The sequence below is a fragment of the Rhinolophus sinicus genome, chromosome 8 (assembly GCF_057876585.1).
Source record: "Rhinolophus sinicus isolate RSI-liver-muscle chromosome 8, RSI-T2T, whole genome shotgun sequence".
NCBI lineage: Eukaryota > Metazoa > Chordata > Mammalia > Chiroptera > Rhinolophidae > Rhinolophus > Rhinolophus sinicus.
In genome coordinates this window covers 60,040,009-60,061,113 of record NC_142508.1, presented here as the reverse complement: position 1 = coordinate 60,061,113, position 21,105 = coordinate 60,040,009, and the positions used below count along the sequence as shown (strand labels likewise).

At 56.2% G+C, this 21,105-nt stretch overlaps 1 protein-coding gene across 5 annotated transcripts in view; it reads right to left on the bottom strand.

Annotated features, from left to right (window-relative positions):
* Positions 1-3: 3 nt before the first annotated feature.
* BCAR1 (BCAR1 scaffold protein, Cas family member) overlaps positions 4-21,105 on the bottom strand; it is a 35,851-nt gene continuing 14,749 nt past the window's right edge. For 3 of the 5 annotated variants that reach the window (XM_019710676.3, XM_019710657.3, XM_019710666.3), the window contains exons 2-7: positions 12,522-13,133; positions 6,585-6,746; positions 6,322-6,438; positions 4,437-5,531; positions 3,530-3,619; positions 4-982 (exon numbers count right to left, since the gene is read on the bottom strand). In XM_019710676.3, coding sequence (XP_019566235.2) covers positions 470-982; positions 3,530-3,619; positions 4,437-5,531; positions 6,322-6,438; positions 6,585-6,746; positions 12,522-13,058 — 2,514 coding nt within the window. In that variant the 5' untranslated portion in view covers positions 13,059-13,133 and the 3' untranslated portion in view covers positions 4-469. Of the gene's footprint in view, positions 983-3,529; positions 3,620-4,436; positions 5,532-6,321; positions 6,439-6,584; positions 6,747-12,521; positions 13,134-18,984; positions 19,009-19,807; positions 19,862-21,105 lie in introns of those variants that run through there. The other 2 variants (XM_074314561.2, XM_088800230.1) reach the window with 2 other exon arrangements.

Below are 21,105 nucleotides of genomic sequence, written 5' to 3'. Positions count from 1 at the left end.
TGCTTTACATTTTTAGAATTTTATTTAAATGTAGCCTATTAGTCAAATGATTGGAAAATCAATAATGAAAAATAGTTTTTTAGGGTTTTCTCCTAGTGTTCAGAAGGATCAAGCAACAGCGGCCTTGGCCCTGGGAGGTACACAGCACCCTGTGGAGCTGGGGTCAGCCACAGGGGTCAGCCCAGGCCATGTGGGTCAGGGGGCCTGCATGCTCCTGGCCGGGCCCCCTTGACCCTCCCCAGGCCCGCAGCACTCGGGGAAGACCACGCGCCTGCTCCTTGGCCGGCCTAGGCCCCCGGGCCCAGCTCTGCATCATCCCATATCCTGCCCCGTCATAAATATGTACAAATCCCTGGACAGTTTGGGACCCCAGGCCTGGGTGGAGCTAGGGTTGTGCGTCCCGATGCCAGCGGCGCCATGACTCTCTTGCGTGACCTCTGCAGGCCTCCATTGCTCTGGCCATCGGCTCTCAGGCGGCTGCCAGCTGGCCCAGCACCCGGCGGAACTGCTGGGTGCTGTGGCCCAACTCCTTGACCCTGTCCACCATGTCCCGGGCGGCGGTGGCCGATGGGTACTGCAGGGCGGCCGCCTTGGTGGTAGCCACAATGCCACGCAGGAGGTCGCACAGCAAGTTGCTGTAGTGAGTCACCTGGCTGCGAACGTCAGCGGCCTTGGCCTGCCGCGACAGCGTGTCCCCAATGAACACCAGCTTGTGGGCGCTGAGGATGACGAACTTGCTGTGTGCCACGAAGATCTTGGGCGGCTGGTTGGTTTCCACAGCGGTGAAGAAGGCGTCCACTGCGTTGGTCAGCGTGGTCAGGTTGGCCTCGCACTGCTCCAGGTAGAAAAGCAGCAGCTGTCGGTCCGAGGGCCCCAGGCCACCTGTCCGCCCCGGGGCCAGGGGCTGGGCCGTGGTCCAGTTGGTCAGGTCATGGTCTATGGGTCGTGACACCTCCTGCTCCAGCCGCTCGAACTGCTTCAGCTGGAGAGAGGGAAAGCAGAGTCAAAACTGCAGCCACAGAGCAAGAAGGGATAAAAATGGACCCCTTCTAAAAAGGGACGATACTCTGAGTCAGTGGCCGTGGGGAACAGGCCACCTCTATCCTACTGGCGGAGCATGTATCCTTACCAAATAACTTTTTTGTTCTAGAGATTCTCCAAGTAACTTTTTCGCCAATATCATTTATGATTCCATTTATGTAACATTTTTAAAACGATAGAAATGGAGAAGAAAGGAGCGGCTGCAGGGGCGTCAATCTCTTGGTCTGGGTGTTTTCTAGTTACTCAGGATGCAATCTTGGGGGAAAACCGGGTGAAGGGTACACAGGACTGCTCTGTAATCTCTTTGCAACTTCCCGTGAATCTATAAATATTTCAAAATGAAAAGCTAAACCAAACATTTTCTTAACATACATAATGTAAGATTCAAATACACTAAGCAGCCGTCACTTGGAATCCCACGGACCCAGAAATGTTAAAATTCTGACAAATTAGCTTTTAGAACTACACACTCAAGTTTTCACAGATGAAATAATATAAAATATCTTTGAAATGATTTGGGGGATTAGCTGTTGTGCTGAGAATGATTGGGGCTGAGTTAATGGTACCTGGGGGACTATTTTCTTCAATTTTATAAATGGATTAATTTTTCATAATAAAAATTTTAAACAAAAGAAAGGTCCTGGTATTTGTCAAGTTTCAGAAAACAAAAATCCATACAAAAATTGGATATTCTTCCAAGATATTTTCCTTTAAATGTGAATTTCCTTTTTAATTAGAACACTGAAAACATATAATATTTTATCGCCTACTTTTAGCACCCGACAACATGTCATTCATTTCATACCAGTATGTATGAAAGCATGTGGGAGGAGGAAATTTCCACCAGCCACAGCCCTTGCCTGGGACTCATTGCTGTGACCAACGTGTCCTCACCAGAGCTGGTTCTGACCAGGGGACTGAGTGGCTGTGACCAGCTGTGCACAGACTTAAGGACAGACAAGATCCATTCTACCCAAGATGTCAAGCCTTAATTGGCAAAACCAACATGAAACCTAACACTTGAAACCCTCAACTTTCCTCGCCGTAGGCAAGCTACCTGCTGAAACTCCCACTCAGTTTTGCCTAGTGAGAGAATACTCATTTTTGTTTTAAACTCTGGTGAGTCTTTTTCATTCTTTGACAATTCTTAATAGCTACATAATATTCGACTGTATGAATGTTCATACTTTATTCAACCAATACTCTATTATTAGATATTTGGGGCGAGTCCAGATTTTTCACCGATACGGAAATGGAGCAATAAACGTCTTTGCCAATACATTTTATGTACTTGTATTTTACTTGTACATTATGTTCCTGGCCTAGGAATTTTAGATGTTTAGAGTTTTTCATACACGTTCCTATCTTCCAGCTTCTAGTAATTTCTCTAAGTGATCAATCAGATATGTGAAGAGATTTATATTCTGTACAGCACTGTTTAAAAAAGTAAACACCAACAGAGGACTGATTAAATGCTGGAAGAGTTCAGAGGAAGACAAAGAGAATAAAGTATATGTGATATCTTGAATCAGTGGAAATCCCATATATTACATATATATATATATATAAAATAACAGTTCTTTATTTAGTGTGCTCTATGTGCCAGGAACTTCCTAAGCATTGTGCTTTTTTTGTTTTTTTTAAGGAGGGTGAAGCTCACAGTGGCCCATGTGGGGATCGAACTGGCAACCTTGGTGTTATTAGCACCACGCTCTAACTAATTGAGCTAACTGGCCACTCCTGTGCTTTCTTTAAAAACTTATGGAATTGTCACATCGACCCTGAAATAGAAACAATTATAACCCCCCCCTTTACAGCTGGGGAAACTGGCTTTGAAAAATGTATGCCTTGTCTCGGGTCCCAGGGTAGGGAAAACAGGCTCTCCATACCATCCTTCCCTACGCCCCGGGGGAAGGCAGGGTGAGGGAAACCTTACGGGTGGTACTGCTGTATTTATTTTGTGCTAGTCTATATTTTCATTTTCTATTATCTTCATAATCAGAATCTTAGTTTTTTGTTTTTCTTTTTACTATCCCTTTCAAATGACCCAAAATATGAAGGAAATTCTGTCTGCAGATAAACACAGCAGTACTATTTATATTAAGGAAAATTGGGTACAATGTAAATGTTCAACAGTAACAGATGTTATGTGGCCTTTTAAAAATAACTTATGAGGAATGTTTAATACCATGGAAAAATGCTTGAGGTAAAAGCAGATGTAACTGTTCACAAAGCATCATCTCAAACACACCTCTGGGTGTGAATGGCTTTTTTCTTTTTTATAAGTTTCTGTATGTGCACTCTAAAATGTCTACCATGATTATTCTAATAATAACTTAACACACAGAGACAGTCATGTGGTTGAGGGGGGACTGGCTGAGCTGGGAGGGCCCGGAGGCTCAGCTCTGGAGACGGGCTCTGAGGGGTGGCTTCTCTGACAGATGAGAAGCCTGTGCTGGGAGAAGCTGGTGAATCTGAGCTTCCTCACCTGCTGCAGCTCCAGCTGGCCCTTCCCCTGCCGCATGATGTTGCCCTTTTCCAATAGCTCCTTCTGGGTCTTCTCAAACTCTTCCTTCCCCTAGAGGGGAGACACAAGACTGGGCTGAGCCAGAAGCCCCACAGGTCCTATCGGGCCGAGTGTAGGATGCGCGGCCACCAGGTGGCGCTGCACACCACACCAGGCTCCTACTGAAGCCACCAAGCCTAGGGTGGGTGGGGGCAGCTTCCAGGGGAAGCATTTCTCCTGAGCCTCCTCCAATTCCAGCCAGCCCAGGAAGGGGTTGGGCACACGCTATGTGGCCATGGCCATCCTCCCTGCCAGGGTTCCCATGCCAGGAATCACTTCCAAGCCCATCCCCTAGGCGTACAGGGCCTGTTCCCTGCTTTCCAGACCACTGGGCCTTGGCACCTGCCGACTCAGCCCAGCCCAGAATGCTGAGACAACTCAGCTGGCATCCAGGTCTCTGCTCAGAGGCCCACTCCTACTCCACCCTCCATCACCTTATTTCTCCCATGCCTGTAACTATCTTTGTCTTTGCTTACACTTCAGAATCCATCTCCCCAAACAGAACAGAGCCACCTCTGCCCTGGTCGCCAAGCAGCTCAACCCCTCCAGGTGCTCAGAAGTCACTCCTGGCTGGCACTGCAGGACCCTGATGACATGGACTTGTTGGTCCAAAGGCCTGAGGTGGGGGGGCCCTCTAGCCTGGACAGTCAAAGTGAGAGGAGGGCACAGGGCCTCACTGAGGCATTGCTGGGGCCAGACCCTCCTCTGGCCACAAGAGCCCTCTGTGTGGGGGTGATGAGGGTCCCACGACACAGGTGGAAAAATCAGCTCAGAGAGGGCGAGGGACTTCCCAAGGGGCCTGGGGAACCTGGGCAGGGCAGATACCCACCTGCAGGTGGACGTAGTCATAGTCCTCCATCCAGCCCCCCTCACTGTTCTCATATTGCCCATCTGGCGAGTCCTGAGAGGTGAACTTGGGGGGTGAGGGCAGGGGCCGGGACTGGATACTGCTGGCCTTGTCAGTGGGGTTTGGGTGCAGGGGGCCGCCCCCCTCGGGCCCTGGCACAGGAGCCTTGGTCCGTCTGAAGAGCAGCGAGGCGTTGCCATGTAAGAAGGAGGCCAGCTGCTTGGCGTCCTCGGGCACAGCCCGTGAGCAGGCCACCAGGCGGTCTAGGTCTTCAGGAGTGGTCCCGGGGCCTCCCCGGGCACTGTCGAAAGTCTGACTGTGGGCCACTAACGTCTGGTACACGTCCTCCATCTTCTGCAGTTGCCGGCTAAGCTTGGCATGCAGCGTGCGGTCGGAAGTGTGGGCAGCATTGCCCACGGCGCTGCGGGCGAACTCCAGCAGCTCATGGACCGCCCCCTGGACGGCGGCCATGGCAGCCCGCAGGTCCTGCACGGGGGGCTCCTGAGGCTCGGCGGTGCTGCGCCAGCCCCCAGACCCGCCGGCACTGCCCGCCATATCCAGGAGGTGGGCTACGGTGGTGCTCACACTCTGCTGCAGCCGCGCCAGGGCCTCCACAGCCACCTCCAGCTCCAGGGGCTCGCGGCCCGGAACCACGGCCTCCAGGGACGAGGCTGACTGGCTGCTGCGTGTGCTGCCTGTGCTGGAGGCTGACAGGCGCTTGGCATCCGCGGGGGCCTCTCGCTCGGCTGGGGGGGGCACCGCGTACACACCATCGTCAGCTACGCCGCTGTCAGCTGCCTCAGGAGGAAGCCGCTCACGGGGCACGTCGTAGAGGGTGCCAGGGCCAGGCCGCCGCAGGCCAGGGGGCACGTCGTAGAGGTCGGGAGCCGGGGGCGGCACGTCGTACACATCCTCAGCTGGCGGCGAGTCCGGAGCGGGTGCAGCAAGGACCATTGGGTGGCGGGTCGGGTCAAAGGGCTTGGCCTTGGCGAACGCAGGGGGCACATCATAGGTTTCCTCACGCAGCAGTGGGCCATCGGGCACATCCTTGCTCACCGATGGAGGAACATCGTACACCTGGAGGGGCCAAAGGGTGGTCAAGGCTTCTGCCCATCTGCCCACCTGGGAGCTTAGGGGCAGGACCCAGTCACATACACAGACACAGCCCAGGGGCACACATTCGACAGGATTCTTATCCACGCAGGTTATGGTTAAGAGCCCAACTCTGGAGCCAGACCTGAGTTCAAAATCCTGGCTCCATGGTTTACTAGCTGTGTGACTTAAGGAAGGTGACTCAACCTCTCTGTGACTGTCTGCTCACCTATAAGATGGGAAAATTTTCTTATACGTTTGTTGTAAGGATTACATGAGTTAATTCACTTTGTAACTTCACACACTTGGTGGAAGATCAACTATGACACCACTACCACCGCTACCACTACCATCACCACCACAACCACCACCACCACTTGTGTATTCTCTGCTCTGTGGCAGGTACTTGGCTGAGCTACCTGTGTGTTTTATTCAGTGTGACATATATTACTGGTCATCTCCCTTGCGCTCTCAGAAGTGTCCTGGTTTGGATGATGAATTCTGAGTCACCTTGCCTGATATCCTGTGTGATCCTCTCAAGAACCTGTGAAGAAAGCCCACCAAGGGGCCCTTTTACAGATGAGGACGCTGAGGTTTTGAGAAGCGTTCGTCACAGAGTGAGTGAGGGGTAGAGCCGGGGTCTGGAGTCAGGTCTCTCGATGCCCTCAAGCCTGTAGATATGGGTCCCCATCCCAGTACACACGCTCAGTCATACCCAGAACCCCACACACAGTCCGGTCTCAGCCCGAGGCCCCAGCATGCCCTGACTGCTCACCGCATGGTGGCTGGATGGCGGCAGGCCCTTCTCCACACTGGGGGGCACGTCATAGACGTCCAGAGATGGGTCCCGGCCATTGGGACCCTTGACAGCCATGGGGGGGGTGTCATATACCTGGGGGTAGAAAAGGTACAGTGATACAGGTGCCAGGGTCACCTGAGGGGATGGAAAGAGCAGAAACCACACAGCACCCACCTTAGGACCACCCTACCCTGGCCAGGGCCAGGCCGACTTACCCCTACCCCAGTCCCGACACTTACCTCCTGGCCATACTGGCTGGGAAGTAGCCCCCGAATAGGGGGCACGTCATAGATGTCCTGGGGTCCCGGGCCCAGCAGGTGACGTGGGATGTCATACTCATCCTGCTCTGGCTGGGAGGTCTCAAACACATAGCCCTGTCCCACACGGGTGGGCACCACCACCTAAGGGCAGACAGCTGACTGTTACCACCGGCCCTAGACGCCAGCCCCCAGGGTCCCCCCTCAGGTCCTCAGGGAAACTCTACTCCCCCATGACACACATAAAGGCTGGGGCTCCCCAAGGGTGGGTTCAGAGGCTACTCGGAGGCAAGGGAGCTTACATCCCCTTGCATTCTCTGCCCTTTCTTCAATGAAATACAATGCCTGGGGAATACTAAGACCCCCTAGGGTTTGCTTAGAGTTTGGCTCTCGTCAGGATACCGAAGTGGTCTTCACAGTTGGATGACCTGGAAGGTTCCCAAAGAGGGTATATATAGGCTGATGGGAGGATGGGCCACCCTTGAGTGGGGTGCCCTACCTAGGGATGCCTCCCAGCTGCACTGTCCTCAGAAAGATCTGCCAGCAAGGGTCTATCCCAAGTATAGGACCCAGCAACCACCTTCTGGCTCCAGGACAAATGGAGTTGGTGGTGGCAGGCTGTGACTTCCTCAGGCTAGGCTCAGAGGAGGTGGCCTGCAGGAGATCCCGACAGGCAAGGCCTGGAGCCTCCAAGGAGGTGGTGGCACGGCAGCGCAGCAGGCAGCACCTCTGCCCTCCTCATTGCCCCCAGCACATCTTGGGGCCAGTAAGGACTCTCTGACCTCATGGCCAGTTCTCAGGCAGATGGAAGGATGGGTGCGGGTGTGAGGGAGTAAACAAGACTAGAACCAAGACGGCCACTCCGCACTGCACCACACCCACAGGACCAAGACCAGAGAGGAGGCCAGCCCTTTCCCTTCCCTTCCCCAGTGCCCTCCCCCTGGCCCAGGGTCCAGAGCTCTGAGCTGCCCAGCCCTTCACGTCAGTACCAGACCTGGCAGGCAGTGCTGGGCTGGCAGCTTTCTTCCCTGCATACTCCTCAGGCCCTAGGGGAGGGGCCTGTGGGAGGGGCCAGCGGGATCTCCTAAGTCAGCTCAGGGCAGGCCTCCCCCACAAGGTTCCCTGCTCTGCTCTTCTCCACAGAAAGGCCTTTTGTTCCATAATCAAAGGGGATGTCTGGGACACGGTTGACTCAGGCCCTCCCCACACACACCCCTGGGGGCAGCGGGGCTGAGGCAGGGCCCGCCCTGGGGCTCGGCGCCGCAGAACTCTGTGTCCATGCTTGTACCCAGCTCCCGTGACAGTGACAGCCAGCTCTGCACCCCCTGTGCCCTGGAGGGTGCAGGCTGCATGTGCACACACTGGGTACCCCAGGAGCAGCAGAGTGTCCCCCCTGGAAGTGTGGGCACCAGCACTTTTCTGAGCAGCCCAGACCTTGTCAGAGCCTCCTGCTGATCTGACACGTCCCCTGCCTGTGTCCGGGGCAGCAAAGCTGCAGCAACTTGGGGGCTCTTGGGCAGGCTCTCCCCGAGTTGCTGGGGCAGACCTCCATGGGGTATTCCCGGCCCACTGCACCCCACCCACAGTGTGTCTGGGAGTGGAGTTGGCGGCCCTCCTCAGACTCATCTCCCTCCTCGAGCCCCAGACTTGAGTCTCCTCCAGAGCTATTTTTAGACACTGGAACCTGCCAACAGCAGGGCAGGCAGGCGGGAGCTGGCGGGACGTGGCAGGTTGGCGGAGCCTTGAGGCAAGGCCTGAGGCATCTCTAGGCCCTGCCGACCTCTGAGGGAGGTAAGGACCCGGCTCCACAAAAAGGGGTGTGTACCCAAGCCCCTCTCAACCTCCCACAGATGAGAAAGAGCAGGCAGCACAGGCCCCGGGCTCTGGGCAGCTTGCCACTCCTGCGGCTCAGTCGGTGACAGTAAGCAGCCATATTGGCCAGCAAATGTTTTTCTGGGAGAAAAAAATAGTAAGGCAGCCGCCAGTGGGGAGAAGCTTGTTAGGGAAACCCACTCTCCAGAGAGCTGCTGAGCCCATAATCACAGGCCGCCATGCTCCGCACCTGGGGCTCCGTTAGCAGGACCTGGAGGCCCCTGGGGGCGGGGACACAGCCAGAGTCTGGGAAGAGACACAGACCTCATCCCCAAGACCCACATGCTCTCTCTCACACACATCTCAAAAGTGCAGAAGACAGACACAGAGAAGCAGAGAAAACAAATTCCCATAGCCAGACACACATCCAAAGACAGACAGACTCAGGCCGGGCAGAGCCCCAGCAGGGTGCCTGTAGAGAGCAGAAATGAGGCATGAAGATAACGGCTACCAAGACCCACTGGGATGGGACAGGCCGCCGGCCCCATTCTGTCCAGGCACCCAGCCACCTCCAGGCTGTGACCCCCACTCCCAAGCTGCCAGTCTCCCCCTTCTGCAAAAGGGGGAGACTCACACATGACCCAGGCCAGTTGGCCCTGGCACACCCCTACCCCACCCCCATCTAGGAGCTCAGTTTCCTCCTCTGGGCAGTGGAGCACCACTGAATGCTGTGGGACGGAGTACCTGACATGGGTCCCCTTGCTCCTGGCCCCACCATGGCCCAGCACCAGGAGCCTGGGGAGGAGACAAAGCTCCCAGAAGGAACAGGACTGAGCTCAGCTGTGTCTCCCGGCAGCCTGACCCAGCGCAACAGCTGTCCCCTCAGGCACAGCTGCGGCCCCTGACCCAGAGGCACTCCCCGGAGAGTGACCACACAAAAACACCCCTCCCACTGGGGACCCTACGGACTTCTCTCAGCTTCCTAACACTACGCCCAGCCCAAAGGGTGCCGACACCCCGATGTGGCCCTGACCACGCCCCCCAGTCCTGCAGGCCACTCTGCTCCAGGCTCCAGGCATCTGATCCCTTCTGACCACTGGCCCTCTCACTCATTGTCTGGCGTCCTGAGTGCCAGGGCCCCAGCCCCCCAACCAAGTCCTGACAGGATTCTTCCTCAGCCACACCGACCTCCCCCGCTGGAACTAGGAGCCTCAGTTTCCCAGACTTCTGAGGGGGAAGACAAGGATTATGAAAGCACAACCTTGAAATGTGGGCACAGATGTACACACACCAAGATGCGTGCTGCATCACTGCTTGTCACAGAGACATGTGCCATCAGAAACTGCCTAGAGCCTACCCTCACAGTGGGGGGCGGGGGGACACAGCAAAATCCAGGGCAGCAGTCACAAGCACGTACAGGGACCCACCCAACAAAATGCTTTTGATATCTGATATTGAATCTATAACCTCAAAATGCAGAAGTATGTCTACAAATCTGTGAAAGATGAATAGAGAATATGCTAGATAAAATATGCCAAAATTTCCCAGTGATTACCTCTTGATTAGGGCAGCTCATAGCTAGGCTTTTTCATACATTAAGTATATTCTATGACAGACAAGCACAACTTTCATGCTCATGAGATAAAAGCAACTGAGGCTGGCCAGGTCAGGAGCAACGAGACTTCTCAGGAGAGGGCATCCAGGCGCCCGCAGGTGAACCCAGAAGCAGTCTGAGAGCAAGCCCCTTGAGTGGGAGGGAAACAGAACCAATGACCAAAACGGGCTCGAGTCCAGGGCCCGCCACAAGGGGCTCACTGGTTTCCTGGCCCACAGGGCTTCCGCTGCCTGCCTGGCCTCACAGAAGAACCAGGACAGGCCAGGCTTAACTGCAAAGACTCAGGGAGTGAGAGGTGCGTAGGGAAAAGTGTGTGCCTCCCTGGGGTGTGTGCAGAGCATGGAGGGGGGAGAGACAGACAAAGAGAGAGAGAGAGAGAGAGAGAGAGAGAGAGAGCGCGCGCGCGCTATGGCCTGTCCCAAGACTCACTGGCTAGGCACTGCTCCCTGCCACCACCCACAGGACAGGTACTCCCCTGGCAGGACTCTGTTCCTTCCACGGAAGCTGTCTTGGGAGCAGCCTCAGTCGGGCTACCCCAGTCCCAGCACGGCACGCTTCTGCCACCAGCCTGTCTCTGGCCAGGCAGTTGAAGGAGCAGGTAGGGCAGGAAGTAGAAGCCAGTGACCCAGGGTTCCCTGGTGGCCAGAGTCCATGGAGCCCCACCTTCGCCAGCCAATGACCTCTGGCCAGGTCTCCTGGCTGCCAAGCTCCGCCCCGTGGACAGGGGCAGGGCGACACTGCCTGCTGACTCTCTGCCCAGCTATCATGGGCACGTCTCCTACCTCAGCCCTGAGACGGCTCTGAGGACAGAGGCTCAGTACCGTGGAGTGAGTGTCCACTTGGCCACTGTTGCTCCAGACACAGGTGGCCCTGGATTAGACAGGGTACAAAGATGAGGCTGGGCCTGGGCCCCCGGAAGCTGATCCCGGCAGAGCCCAGCTGCTGTGCCTGCCACCTGGCCTCTCCCACCGGGGCCTCTAGGACACACCACCAGCTGTGGTCTCCCTTGGAGGAGGGCTGAGCCGGAAAGCTATGGCTGGCTGGCTATGAGGGCCTTCCTGCTGCCATGGGCCGGGTTTCTTAGGGTCCAGCCGGGTGAGCTATAATGGAGGAACAGACATGGAGGAGACAGGGAGGGAGAGCTAAGCGTGGCCACTGTCCTCCAAGACAGTTGGACTTCTGCTTCCAGCCCTCAGGAATCTCTACTCCCCAACTCTTGACGGGAAGACACAGGCCAAAGCTGAGAAAAAGTTGTTCCTAACTCAGCTCAAACTAGCCAGTGGGGCCTGGCCTCCCTCTTCAGTCCTGCCTCCTTCCTACAGGCACATGGACTGGGGAGGGGAGGGGGCACACAGGCCTGTGTGGAGCAGAGTGTGGGGCGCAGAGCTGCGTCTCGTAGCCCAACATCAGACTGGCAACAGCTCACAGGGGCTTGAACCAGAGTCTCTCTCAGAGCAACTCTATCCTGGCGATCCTATGGGCAGTGTCCTTCCCAAGGCGCAGGAGTCACAAAGAGGTGACCCTGCAGGTGCCCACAGCCCCACTAACAGGTCCCAGAAGAGGGGATGGCAGAAGCTGTGCTCCACCCCCACCCAAGGGGCTGACACATCTCTCCAGAGACTCGTGGGAGCCCCCAAGCACGAGGCAGCTGGCCTCTGCCCCTTGTCCCTTCCTCCTTTTCTTGCTGACTGGGAGGCAGATGTGGCGAGCATCCTAGGCCCACACTGAGGATGTCAGAGCAACCAGACGGAAGGAGCTGTGGCCCCTGACAGGCACGTCCCTTATGCATTGCTCACCTCCAAACTGAGGTGTGTGAGGAAAAAAAAATCTCTTGTCCAATCCATTCTTTGGGGTTTTCAGCCATTCTTTACCTGCTGCACCGTGCTTCATACTTGATTTATCCTTCAAGTGCCGCCCAACGCTCCCAACCTTCCCTCCCTTTCTTGGCTCCCTGCCCTAGTCGGGGCCCCTCGATGCTCCCCGTGGGCAAAATGACTTTACTAGGACATGGGTTGGTTGGGCAGGTCATTCCTACTCAAATCTCTCCACCGTCAGAAAGGCATCGGGGTCTTTGGTGACCCAGGTCCCTGACGGTCTGTTCCCAGCCTTCTGCTTTGGCCTTACCAGCCAAGCCCCGCCTGCCCACCTGGAATGCAGAGACTTTTCCACACCTCCAGGCAGGCCTCTGACAGGCTGTGTCCTCTGCTGGTGACACCCTCCCACTGGGGTGTCTGCTGAAGGTCACATTGTGGTCCAAGTTCAGCTCAGATGTCGCCTCTCTGGGCTGGCCCAGCCTGTTCACACCCATCTTCAGCAGCAGGATGAACATCTTCTCCAAACACTCACTCCCACCTTGGCCCCAGACCAACATAGAGCTGCTGCCGGAGCCCCAGAGAACCCAAAGGTGCTTAGCTGGGCCCTGCAGTGCCCAGAAACCAGGGCCTGGGCAAAACCCACCAGGGGGCTGCCCAGCCATGCCAGGGTGGCCTTACCTTTGCCGGTGGCTTCGTCCCCTCCCAGCTGCGTGCGTCCATGGATGGGGGCACCTGGTAGATGTCATGCCCTATCCCAGCGGAAGGTGGTACCTGGTAAATGTCCTGGGCAGGGCTGCCAGGCCCTGGAGGCACCTGGTAAAGGTCTGGGGCTGGGCTAGGAAACGGGTGATGGGGCATTTGCTTCGAGAATGTGGACGTCTGAGTGGCCGGGGGAGACTGGAACTGTGCGCTGGGGCCTGGGGCTTGGTAGAGACCTTGCTGAGTCTTGCTGGGGGTGGGCACCAGGTAGACACTGTCAGGCTGGGGTGGGTACGCGGCAGGCAGCATGGATGTATACTGGGTAGCCGGGTTGTGGAGACCAGGCTGGGGCGGGGCTGACGGAGCATGAGGGCCAGGGCCAGCCCCTGCTGGCTTCTTGTCATGCATGCCCACCAGGATCTTGAGGCGGTTCCCGGGCACGATGCCTTGGCGCCCGTGCAGCGAGCAGAGCCACCAGCCGTCCAGGCCCTGTGTGTCCCGCTCTAGCACCGTCATGATATCGCCCTTGCGGAAGGAGAGCTCATCCGGGGACTCAGCCACATTGTCATAGAGGGCTTTGGCCAGCACGTTCTGGGAAGAGAGGATACAGGTGGGTATGAGGGCAAGAGGATGTGCATGGGGGGCTCAGCGGCCAGGCCAGCTCCCACCCCCTCCAGGACATGGGGGGGCGACATCTGGCCTTGGCACTGAGGAAGGAACTAAGTAGGGTTGGCACGATCCCGGCACCTCTGTTCCGTTGCCCCTGGGAGAAAGGCCCAGCTGATCCTGGCACTTTTTCCAATGAGCCTGGATAGTGCCTCAAAATCCCCTTGACCGAAGCTACCACCTACACTGCAGAGATGGCACTCAAGATACTCTTGAAAGCCACTCCCAAAGTCACACCACAACCTGGACCGACACTGGGGAAAGTAGTGATGATGCCAATAATGGCCACTGCGTTTGGAAAGAAAACAGGATGCACCCCCTCCCTCCTCGCTGCAGCGCAATCATCCTGCTACCCGGCCAGCACAATCGGCCAAGAGGAAAAAACGAAAGACAAAGTAGGGAGGGGACACAGGGACAAAACAGTCATCATCTGCAGACCATATGATCATCAAACATTCCTACAAACTAGAAAAATCAGTAACTGATGAGAAAGAAAGGCCATAGAATTGATGTCACACCATGATAACAAGTGCTACAAGTTATTCAGGAATTCATCAATCAGAGACTGCAGGCGACCTCAAGGGGGAATGTTTACATCCTGTCAATGGGCTGAAGGAAAACCTGAATAAGGGCAAAAATGTACCAAGTTCAAGGTGGGATGACTAAGTGCAGTGAAAAGCCAATCAGCCCAGGCTCACTTAATACATTACGATCACAATCCAAGTGCCAGCAGGAATTTCTTGTTGTTGTTGAGGAATCTGACCAAAGAAAAAGAATTCTTCTAGAATTAAATGGAGGAACAGAGGTCCACAAATACACAGGTTAGTTCTGAAACTGAAACACCAAGGGGCACTCTTCCCAGCCATGAGGGTGTGCCATGACACCAAGCCAGCGAGTGGCACAGAAACGGGTATGCTGGGCAGGGCTCAGAAAGGGCCCAGCTCTATGGGAAGCCTGCAGGCTGTGCCCCACAGCAACGGGGAAGGATGCGACTGCATCATAGATGATAGTAGGAAAACTCAGTCACTGTAGGAAGAAAAATTCATTTGGACACTTGCCTCACGTTATAAACACAGGGCAATTAGAGACCTAAATGTGAAAGGTAAAACGCTATAACTAATAAAAGAAAAAGTTGTGGGAGGATATCTTTGTGATGTTGAGATAGGGGAAAAATGATAAAACAAAACCTCAAAGACCCCAAAAGCACAAGACATAAGGTGACATAAAGTTGGCAGGGTGATAGGTCACCAAGTGACAAGAGAGTGATTAATCTAGAATCTGGAGGCTCTCCTACAAATCATCAAGAAAAAGACAAGAACACCAACAGAAAACCAAAAAATATGAAAAGTGAGTTCTCCAGAGGGGAAAACCAAATGGCCAAAAGCATCACAAAGGATGCTCAGGGTTCCAGCCAGCAAATCTAGACACATCTGAGACACTGCTCTGTGTGCAGCAGGTGTCTGGGTATTTGGTGAGACATGTCTGCCACACCCTCCTAAGTAGGGCAACACACGGGAGATCTAGGGCCCAGGTCACTTTCTTTACGTAGATGTTATTATAAACAGCTACAAAAGAACTCTACGTATTTTTCATAGACACTTATCCAGGGACAGATTCCAGACACATTACGTTAGCGTGGGTGCTTCTGGAAGAGTGACGGGAATGAGACAGACATCAGGAATAAGTGGGGAAAATAAAGCAAAATAAGGAAGAGCAGCACCACCCCAGCCCTGTTCTTTGCTCCGGCAATTCTCCTGTTAATTCTCACAGCCACCCAGAAGCAGGCACTGCTATGGGGCTCCCTTAGTCATCAAACCCTCCCAGAGCAGGGACATACAGAGGCCCTGCTGCCAAGCAGCCTGTGCGGGCCCTGGGGAAGGCCTTGGGGGAGGCTGTGGGCTCGAGGTAGGAGGACCAGAACCTCACTGTGGGTAGAGAACCTGGGGTGGGGAGGCCCTGTGATTTCTGCCCTTGGCCCCTGCTGTCACTGCTCCCCTTGCACTGGTGCCAGTCTCGGGCTGAGTCAAGATACATCACAGAGGGGCTCCCCAGCTGGAGGGCCAGGGTCAGTCCCAAGGAGAGAAGGACGTGCCTGGGGGAGAAAAGGCCAGGGTTACTTTGGCCTCCCAGGGCAGCAGACAGTTTGGCAGCGTGCAGCAAGGGCCCAGGCCTCCCACACAGGGGAAGCCAGGTCGATGGAGAGGATGGTGCCAGGCCAGCTGGGCTCCAGCCCCACCACCCAGGACTCAGCTCTAGTTGCCCTCCTCTGAGTTTCCCCGGTCTGAGGACACAGAGCCTGGTCTAGACCCAACTTAGAAATGGTATCTGAGTTCTGGCCACCCACTACTTATGAGACCTTCCCCACGTGAGCCCAGTCTCCTTCCATGGACTCCATGTGCAAGGATTAATGCAGGCGCTGGAATTCCAGGCAGAAGGAAGGGCCACGCCCCCTCGGGCACAAACAGGAAGCAGGAGCTGGGCCCTGGGGCAGAGAGGAATGGGGGTGAGGCCTCATCCAAGCCCAGGAGGGCCCGTCCTCTTCCCACCACACCAGCATCTGGAGGTAGCAAGTGCCCCTCTGCACTCCACACTGCAGATGAGGGCAGAGGACCGAGCATCACCAAGGCAGCCCACGAGAGAGGCGGGGGCATGCAGCATGTGCTCCAGACCCAGGACTGAAGCTCAGAGCCCAGGGAGCATCAGCTGGGAGCCCATTTCGCCAGAGCAGCTCTGAGGCCCGGCCCTAGAAAGGGCCAGAGGCAGACAAGTTGGGAATCAAGAGGGGAGGAGCCAGCCCAGGCAGGCAGCTCAGAGCTGGAGGAGGGCGGAACCAGTGGGTTCACCCCAGCACCAAGGTGAGCACCAGGGCAGCGGCTCGGAACTGCTGGTTGCTGCAAGGTTGTCCACACCAAAATTAAGACAGAGTTACAAAGGCACTGGAGTGCGAATTACCCGCAGTAAAACATCACTCCAACTTAAATAATGGGGGGAGAACAAGAATAACAGTGATTGGGGGACGCTTCTCTTCCTGTTCTTCAGAGTTCTCAATTTATATTTAATAAGCATTTCTTGGCTTTGGGGTTTAAAAAATACACATCCTGAAAAAGAAAACTATGGACGACCTCCTAGGCTCCAAGACGATAGGCCAGAGGCTGCTGAAGCAGGTCCAGAGGCCAGAGCCCCAGGAGGAGCAGGCAGGGGCAGGGGCTGTCCTGCAGCCCACTGGGCTCACCGTGGGCCCCATCCCCTGGCTGCCAGCAAGAAAAGCAAGTTTCCCAAATATGGTCTGCAGCCAGCCTCCGGGAATCACATCCAGTCAGGGGGTGGGACACCCGGTCCCCCTCCCCCAGTGACCCCAGAACACAGAGCCACCCCACTGGGTCTCCCCAGCCCCTGCCCTGGTGACCACAGGAAGTGCCAGCAGGGTGAGTCACAGGAAAATTCCCCTCTGGCCCAGTCAAAGGGGGCGGGGTGCCGACGGTGGGGGCTGCCGCTGGGAGGCCCCTCACCTCTTAGGAGGAGGGCAGTCCAGGGAAGGCTGGCGGATGGGCCTCGGACAGGCCCCACGGGCAGCACTGGGTACTCAGGGAGGCTGGAAGGCTCTGCCCAGGGCAAGGTCCAACAGGGGAAGGGAAGGCAGGAAGAGTCCACCCGGCCCAGGGAGCTACTGGGGCCGCCTGATTGCAGGGTAGCCAGCCCCTACCCCTCGGAGTGAGCTCGCTGAGCAGTCAAGGCCAACTGTAGCTGCAACTGTACAGTCTGGGATGGCCGGAGCCAGGCTGGGAAGCCCCTCTCAGGCTGGGCACGTGGCACTGGGTGCCTGGCACCAGAAGCTCCTTACTGGTGCCCCCACAGAGCCCCAGAGGAGCCTCTCTCCACAGCCCAGTGAAAGGCACTGCTGGCGCCAGCCAGCGTACCCCAGCTGGCTGAGTACCCGCCCCCTTGGGCCTCTAAGCCTCCCCAGCTGCTCCAGAGACAAGCTCCTCCTTCCTTCTCTCAGTCACTCAGCGCAGAGCAGCTAAGACCAGAACTGGGCATGCCTCTCCCTCCCACTGCTGGGTAACCCCGAGCAAATCCCTTACCCTCTCTGAGCACCCAGATCCCCAGTGCTAAGTTCTGTTGTTTAACAAAAGATTCACCTGGCTCTACTATCTGCCTGGCTCTGGGAAAAGGAGTAGGCCTAGCTCAACCAGGCCCCTGTCCGCACAGGGGCTTACATTCCCGCAGGGGCAGACAGACACCAAACAACTTGCTAGGAGGCAAAAGTGGGGTGCCAAAAATAATGTGGGACAGGGCCACTATGTATAAGGTGGTGAAAGAAGGCCTCCCCAAGGAAGTGACATTTTAGGTGACTCGTGAAGAATGAAAACTAGACAACCATAAAACCAGCTGGGGAAGAGTGTGCGGGCAGAGGACGGGCATGAGCCAAGGCGCTGGAGCAGAGAGAGGCCAGAGGGGAGATAGTCTGTGGCCCTGGAGCAGCAGGCAGGCCAGGGCCAGTCACATTGCAGGATGCTTTGGGATGGTGCATGGAAAGCCAGTAAATGTCATCCAAATGATGACATCCCATGGCAGGATAAGCCCAGCCTGAGCATTCCTGCTGTGGATGTGCTCCCCAGGTCCCAATGTCTTGCACCAGCTTGGAAGAGGGGCCAGCTCCCCCAGAGCCTGGCTTTCCAGCCTTCCTCCAGCCAATTAGTGCTTTGCCCCAAAGCTCAAAAGGGGGGGACGGCTGTGATCTCTTGAGGGGCACACCACCAGAGCACCATCACAGACCAGGCAAACACTGTGTCCAAGGCACCAGAGACTAATGCCTGACTGGCCCTGAGTCTCTAGCCATCTCACTCCTGCCCCTAGGAAACCTCTCCGGTGTCCTGCTACCCCAGGACGTGACTCCCAGGAAGGATCCATCCTCCAGGAAGGATCCCGTGCCCCTCCCTAGGCACCCGCTCCCTTTTGCCCCCACCTGGAAGTACTGACCAATATGCCTTGTTACTGTCCACTTCATGCCCCCCAACTCGGATGCCCAGGATGGCAGGGGCTGTCCCCCTCAGCATGGAACACCCTTGCACAAGTGCATCAGGCGCGGCCCAGAATGGGCGGGCTCAGGCAGAAGCCCTCCTTGCAGAAGTGGTATCCTGCCCTCCCTGGGAGCAGCGTGGCCATGCCTGAGGAAGCCAGGAAGGCCCTTTGGGGCTTGCTCACCCCAGACAGAGGAGGCAGAGAGCCCCCAGCCCAATGCCAACACTCCTCAGGCAGTGGCCTGCCAGCCAGGCCCGCTCAGAACAACACCCTGGTTGTTGCACATGGGAGCGGACAAGGCTGCCCCAACAGGCCTTGCCTGGCTCTGAGAATGGCCCTCATTGTGTCCTGGGGCCCTCTGGGTGCCAGACCCACCCAGGCCGGGAGGGTCCTCAGACCCAGAGCAGCTGGGCCTTGGATGCTGGTGGGCAGACGTCTAGAAGAACCACAGCCATCTGATGGGTATTCAGGTCTCCCCCTCAGCTCCGCCAGCTGCCTCAGGAAGCCGTGGATGTGCTCTGGGTATCTCCAAACCCTGACTGGCGGTTGAGGGGGTGGGATGCTACTGGTGGCTAGGAGTAATGGGGGGGAGACACAACTGGTGGGTTCACAATAACAACGACGGCCAGAGCTGACTCGCTGTCAGAGGAAGGGCTCTTTTGCACTTCAATCATCTCTTTTAACCCTATGAGACACTATGGTTACTCCCATCTTACAGGTGGGGAAACTGAGGCACAGAAGGTACTTGACTTACCAGAGTCATAGTACAAAGCAGCAGAAGCAGGTCTGGGCTGTGTGATAATGTGGAACTGGGTGGCTCCTGGGGTAATGTTTAGGTTCATAAAAGCCAGGAGTGGAAATTTCACAGACTTTTTCCTCCCTCCCTGTCCCCCACCTCCAACACACACACACACACACACACACACACACACACACACACACTCCATCCCCAAGCACAGAGCCTCACACACAGCAGTCACTCGGGAAACACTAGTTCCCTTCATACCCAGAACCATCTCAAATGTGGGCCAAGTTTATTTCTGGGGTATTCTGTTTGCTTGTACCAAGGAGCCCCAGTGGCCAATGGATACAGGCCCAACGGGTGTATGCCCAATTGCAGTCTATGCCTATAAGCCCTGCTCACTCATGTCCCAGGATCCCCTGGAGGGGCAGCAACACAGGCTCATTGGCCAGGGTCCTGACCACCCCTTTGCCCTCGTTACCTGGTCTGCGATGGAACTCTGAGGGCAGTGCCTCTTCCCTTCCCAAATGTCCCCACACTCACATACTGGGCGGAACTCTGGGACCAGCAGCCTTAGCATCACTCTCCCCCAATACTCCCAGGGACAACTGAGTGGCCAGGATCTGGGCTCAAGTCCTTAGTGCTCGGCTGGCAGGAAGCAAGTGTGGGCGAGCCTCTTCAAGAGCCATCTCAAGGGAAGCATGGCTCCTGCCATGCCTTCCTCAGGAGCCTGAGGCTCAGGGGACACAGCAGGGCTCATGTGTGGATCCTCAGCCCGTGCCTGACACTCAGCAGCCAGAAGACAGGTCTGTGGAATGAAGGACCAAAAACCTACCCATGGTGTCCACTGCCAGTGGCTCCTTGTGGCAATCATCAGCCACACTTGGCCTTGGCTCCAGTGACAATAGCAGATGCCTTTGTGTCCAGGGCCAGGTCTGGGCTGGAAGCAGGCCTCTGCTCCCACCCCTGCCAAGATGTCCTAGGCACTATCCCTGGGAGGCTGGACCGAGGAGAGGTGAAATGCAGAGGGCCCTCATGCTGCATGGCACCTGCATCCCCAACATACCACGGATGGTGGGGACACGCGGGCCTGTGGCCAGAGCACCAAGAGCCCATGTGGGTGGTGTGAGGACAGAGCCCTTCACCCTCCAGCCCATTCCAACTGCTGGCAGCTTGGGAATGGTCCCCAGGCTGGCAGACCCCAGACCTATGCATTTAATGATGACCCACTCCCTCCTTCCCTGACCCTGGGGCCCTGCTGGGAAGATTCAGGGGTCTCTGGAAGAGGGCTCTGCATGAGGCTGACCTTACTTCAGGGACAGCACCAGACCCAGAATAGGGATAATGCCACTCCCTCAGCCCCCGATTTGTCATCAGAGAGGGCAGAGGCTGAGGGGACAGCCCAGGTGGGACAGCAGGTACTTCACTCTACAAGGCCTTGGCTTTTCCACCATGACATCTAAAAGTCCCCGAGAGCTCTGCCCACTGCAGTCCTAAATGAGAACTTTCAGCAGCCCTTCTGCCTGAGCAGCACCACCTGCCTGAGCCGTAATGGAAGGGGACACGATGGCACAAAAAGTGTGGTTCTCCAGCTCAAAAAACAAAACAAAACAAAACAAAACAAAACACCAAATCCCTGCTACCTGGGATGTGCAGTGAAGATGGAGGAGATGGAGCCCTGCCCCCCACCCTCTGCACTGCATCCACTCCGGGCCAGCACTTCGCCCCACTCCTCACTAAGAGGCGAGGAAGTCAGGGCAGCAAGACAGACAGTGCCCTCCCCAGTGCTGGAGGGCCAGCCCCACCCCCTTGAAGGGAGACCACCCTGCAGCCCCTTATTTGGGGTCCCTAAGGAACCAGAGGAGAAAAGCTACCCAGGGTCTTGATTAGAGAAAGATCCCTATCACCCCCACCCTCTACCCCACCCCTACAAGTTTCACACCAACATGACCCCTCACCCCTCTGAGGCTTCTGGATGCACACCGGGCTGGTTCTGGCTGTGGGTTCCTGGGCAGGGGGGAAGGAAGGGGAAAGTTCTCCACGCCCAGAAGAAAAGGGTGGTGGGGTCTCCTTAAGAACAATGGGTCCCAAGGGAGGGGCCACAAAAGTACAGCCCTGGGGTCAGAGAGACCC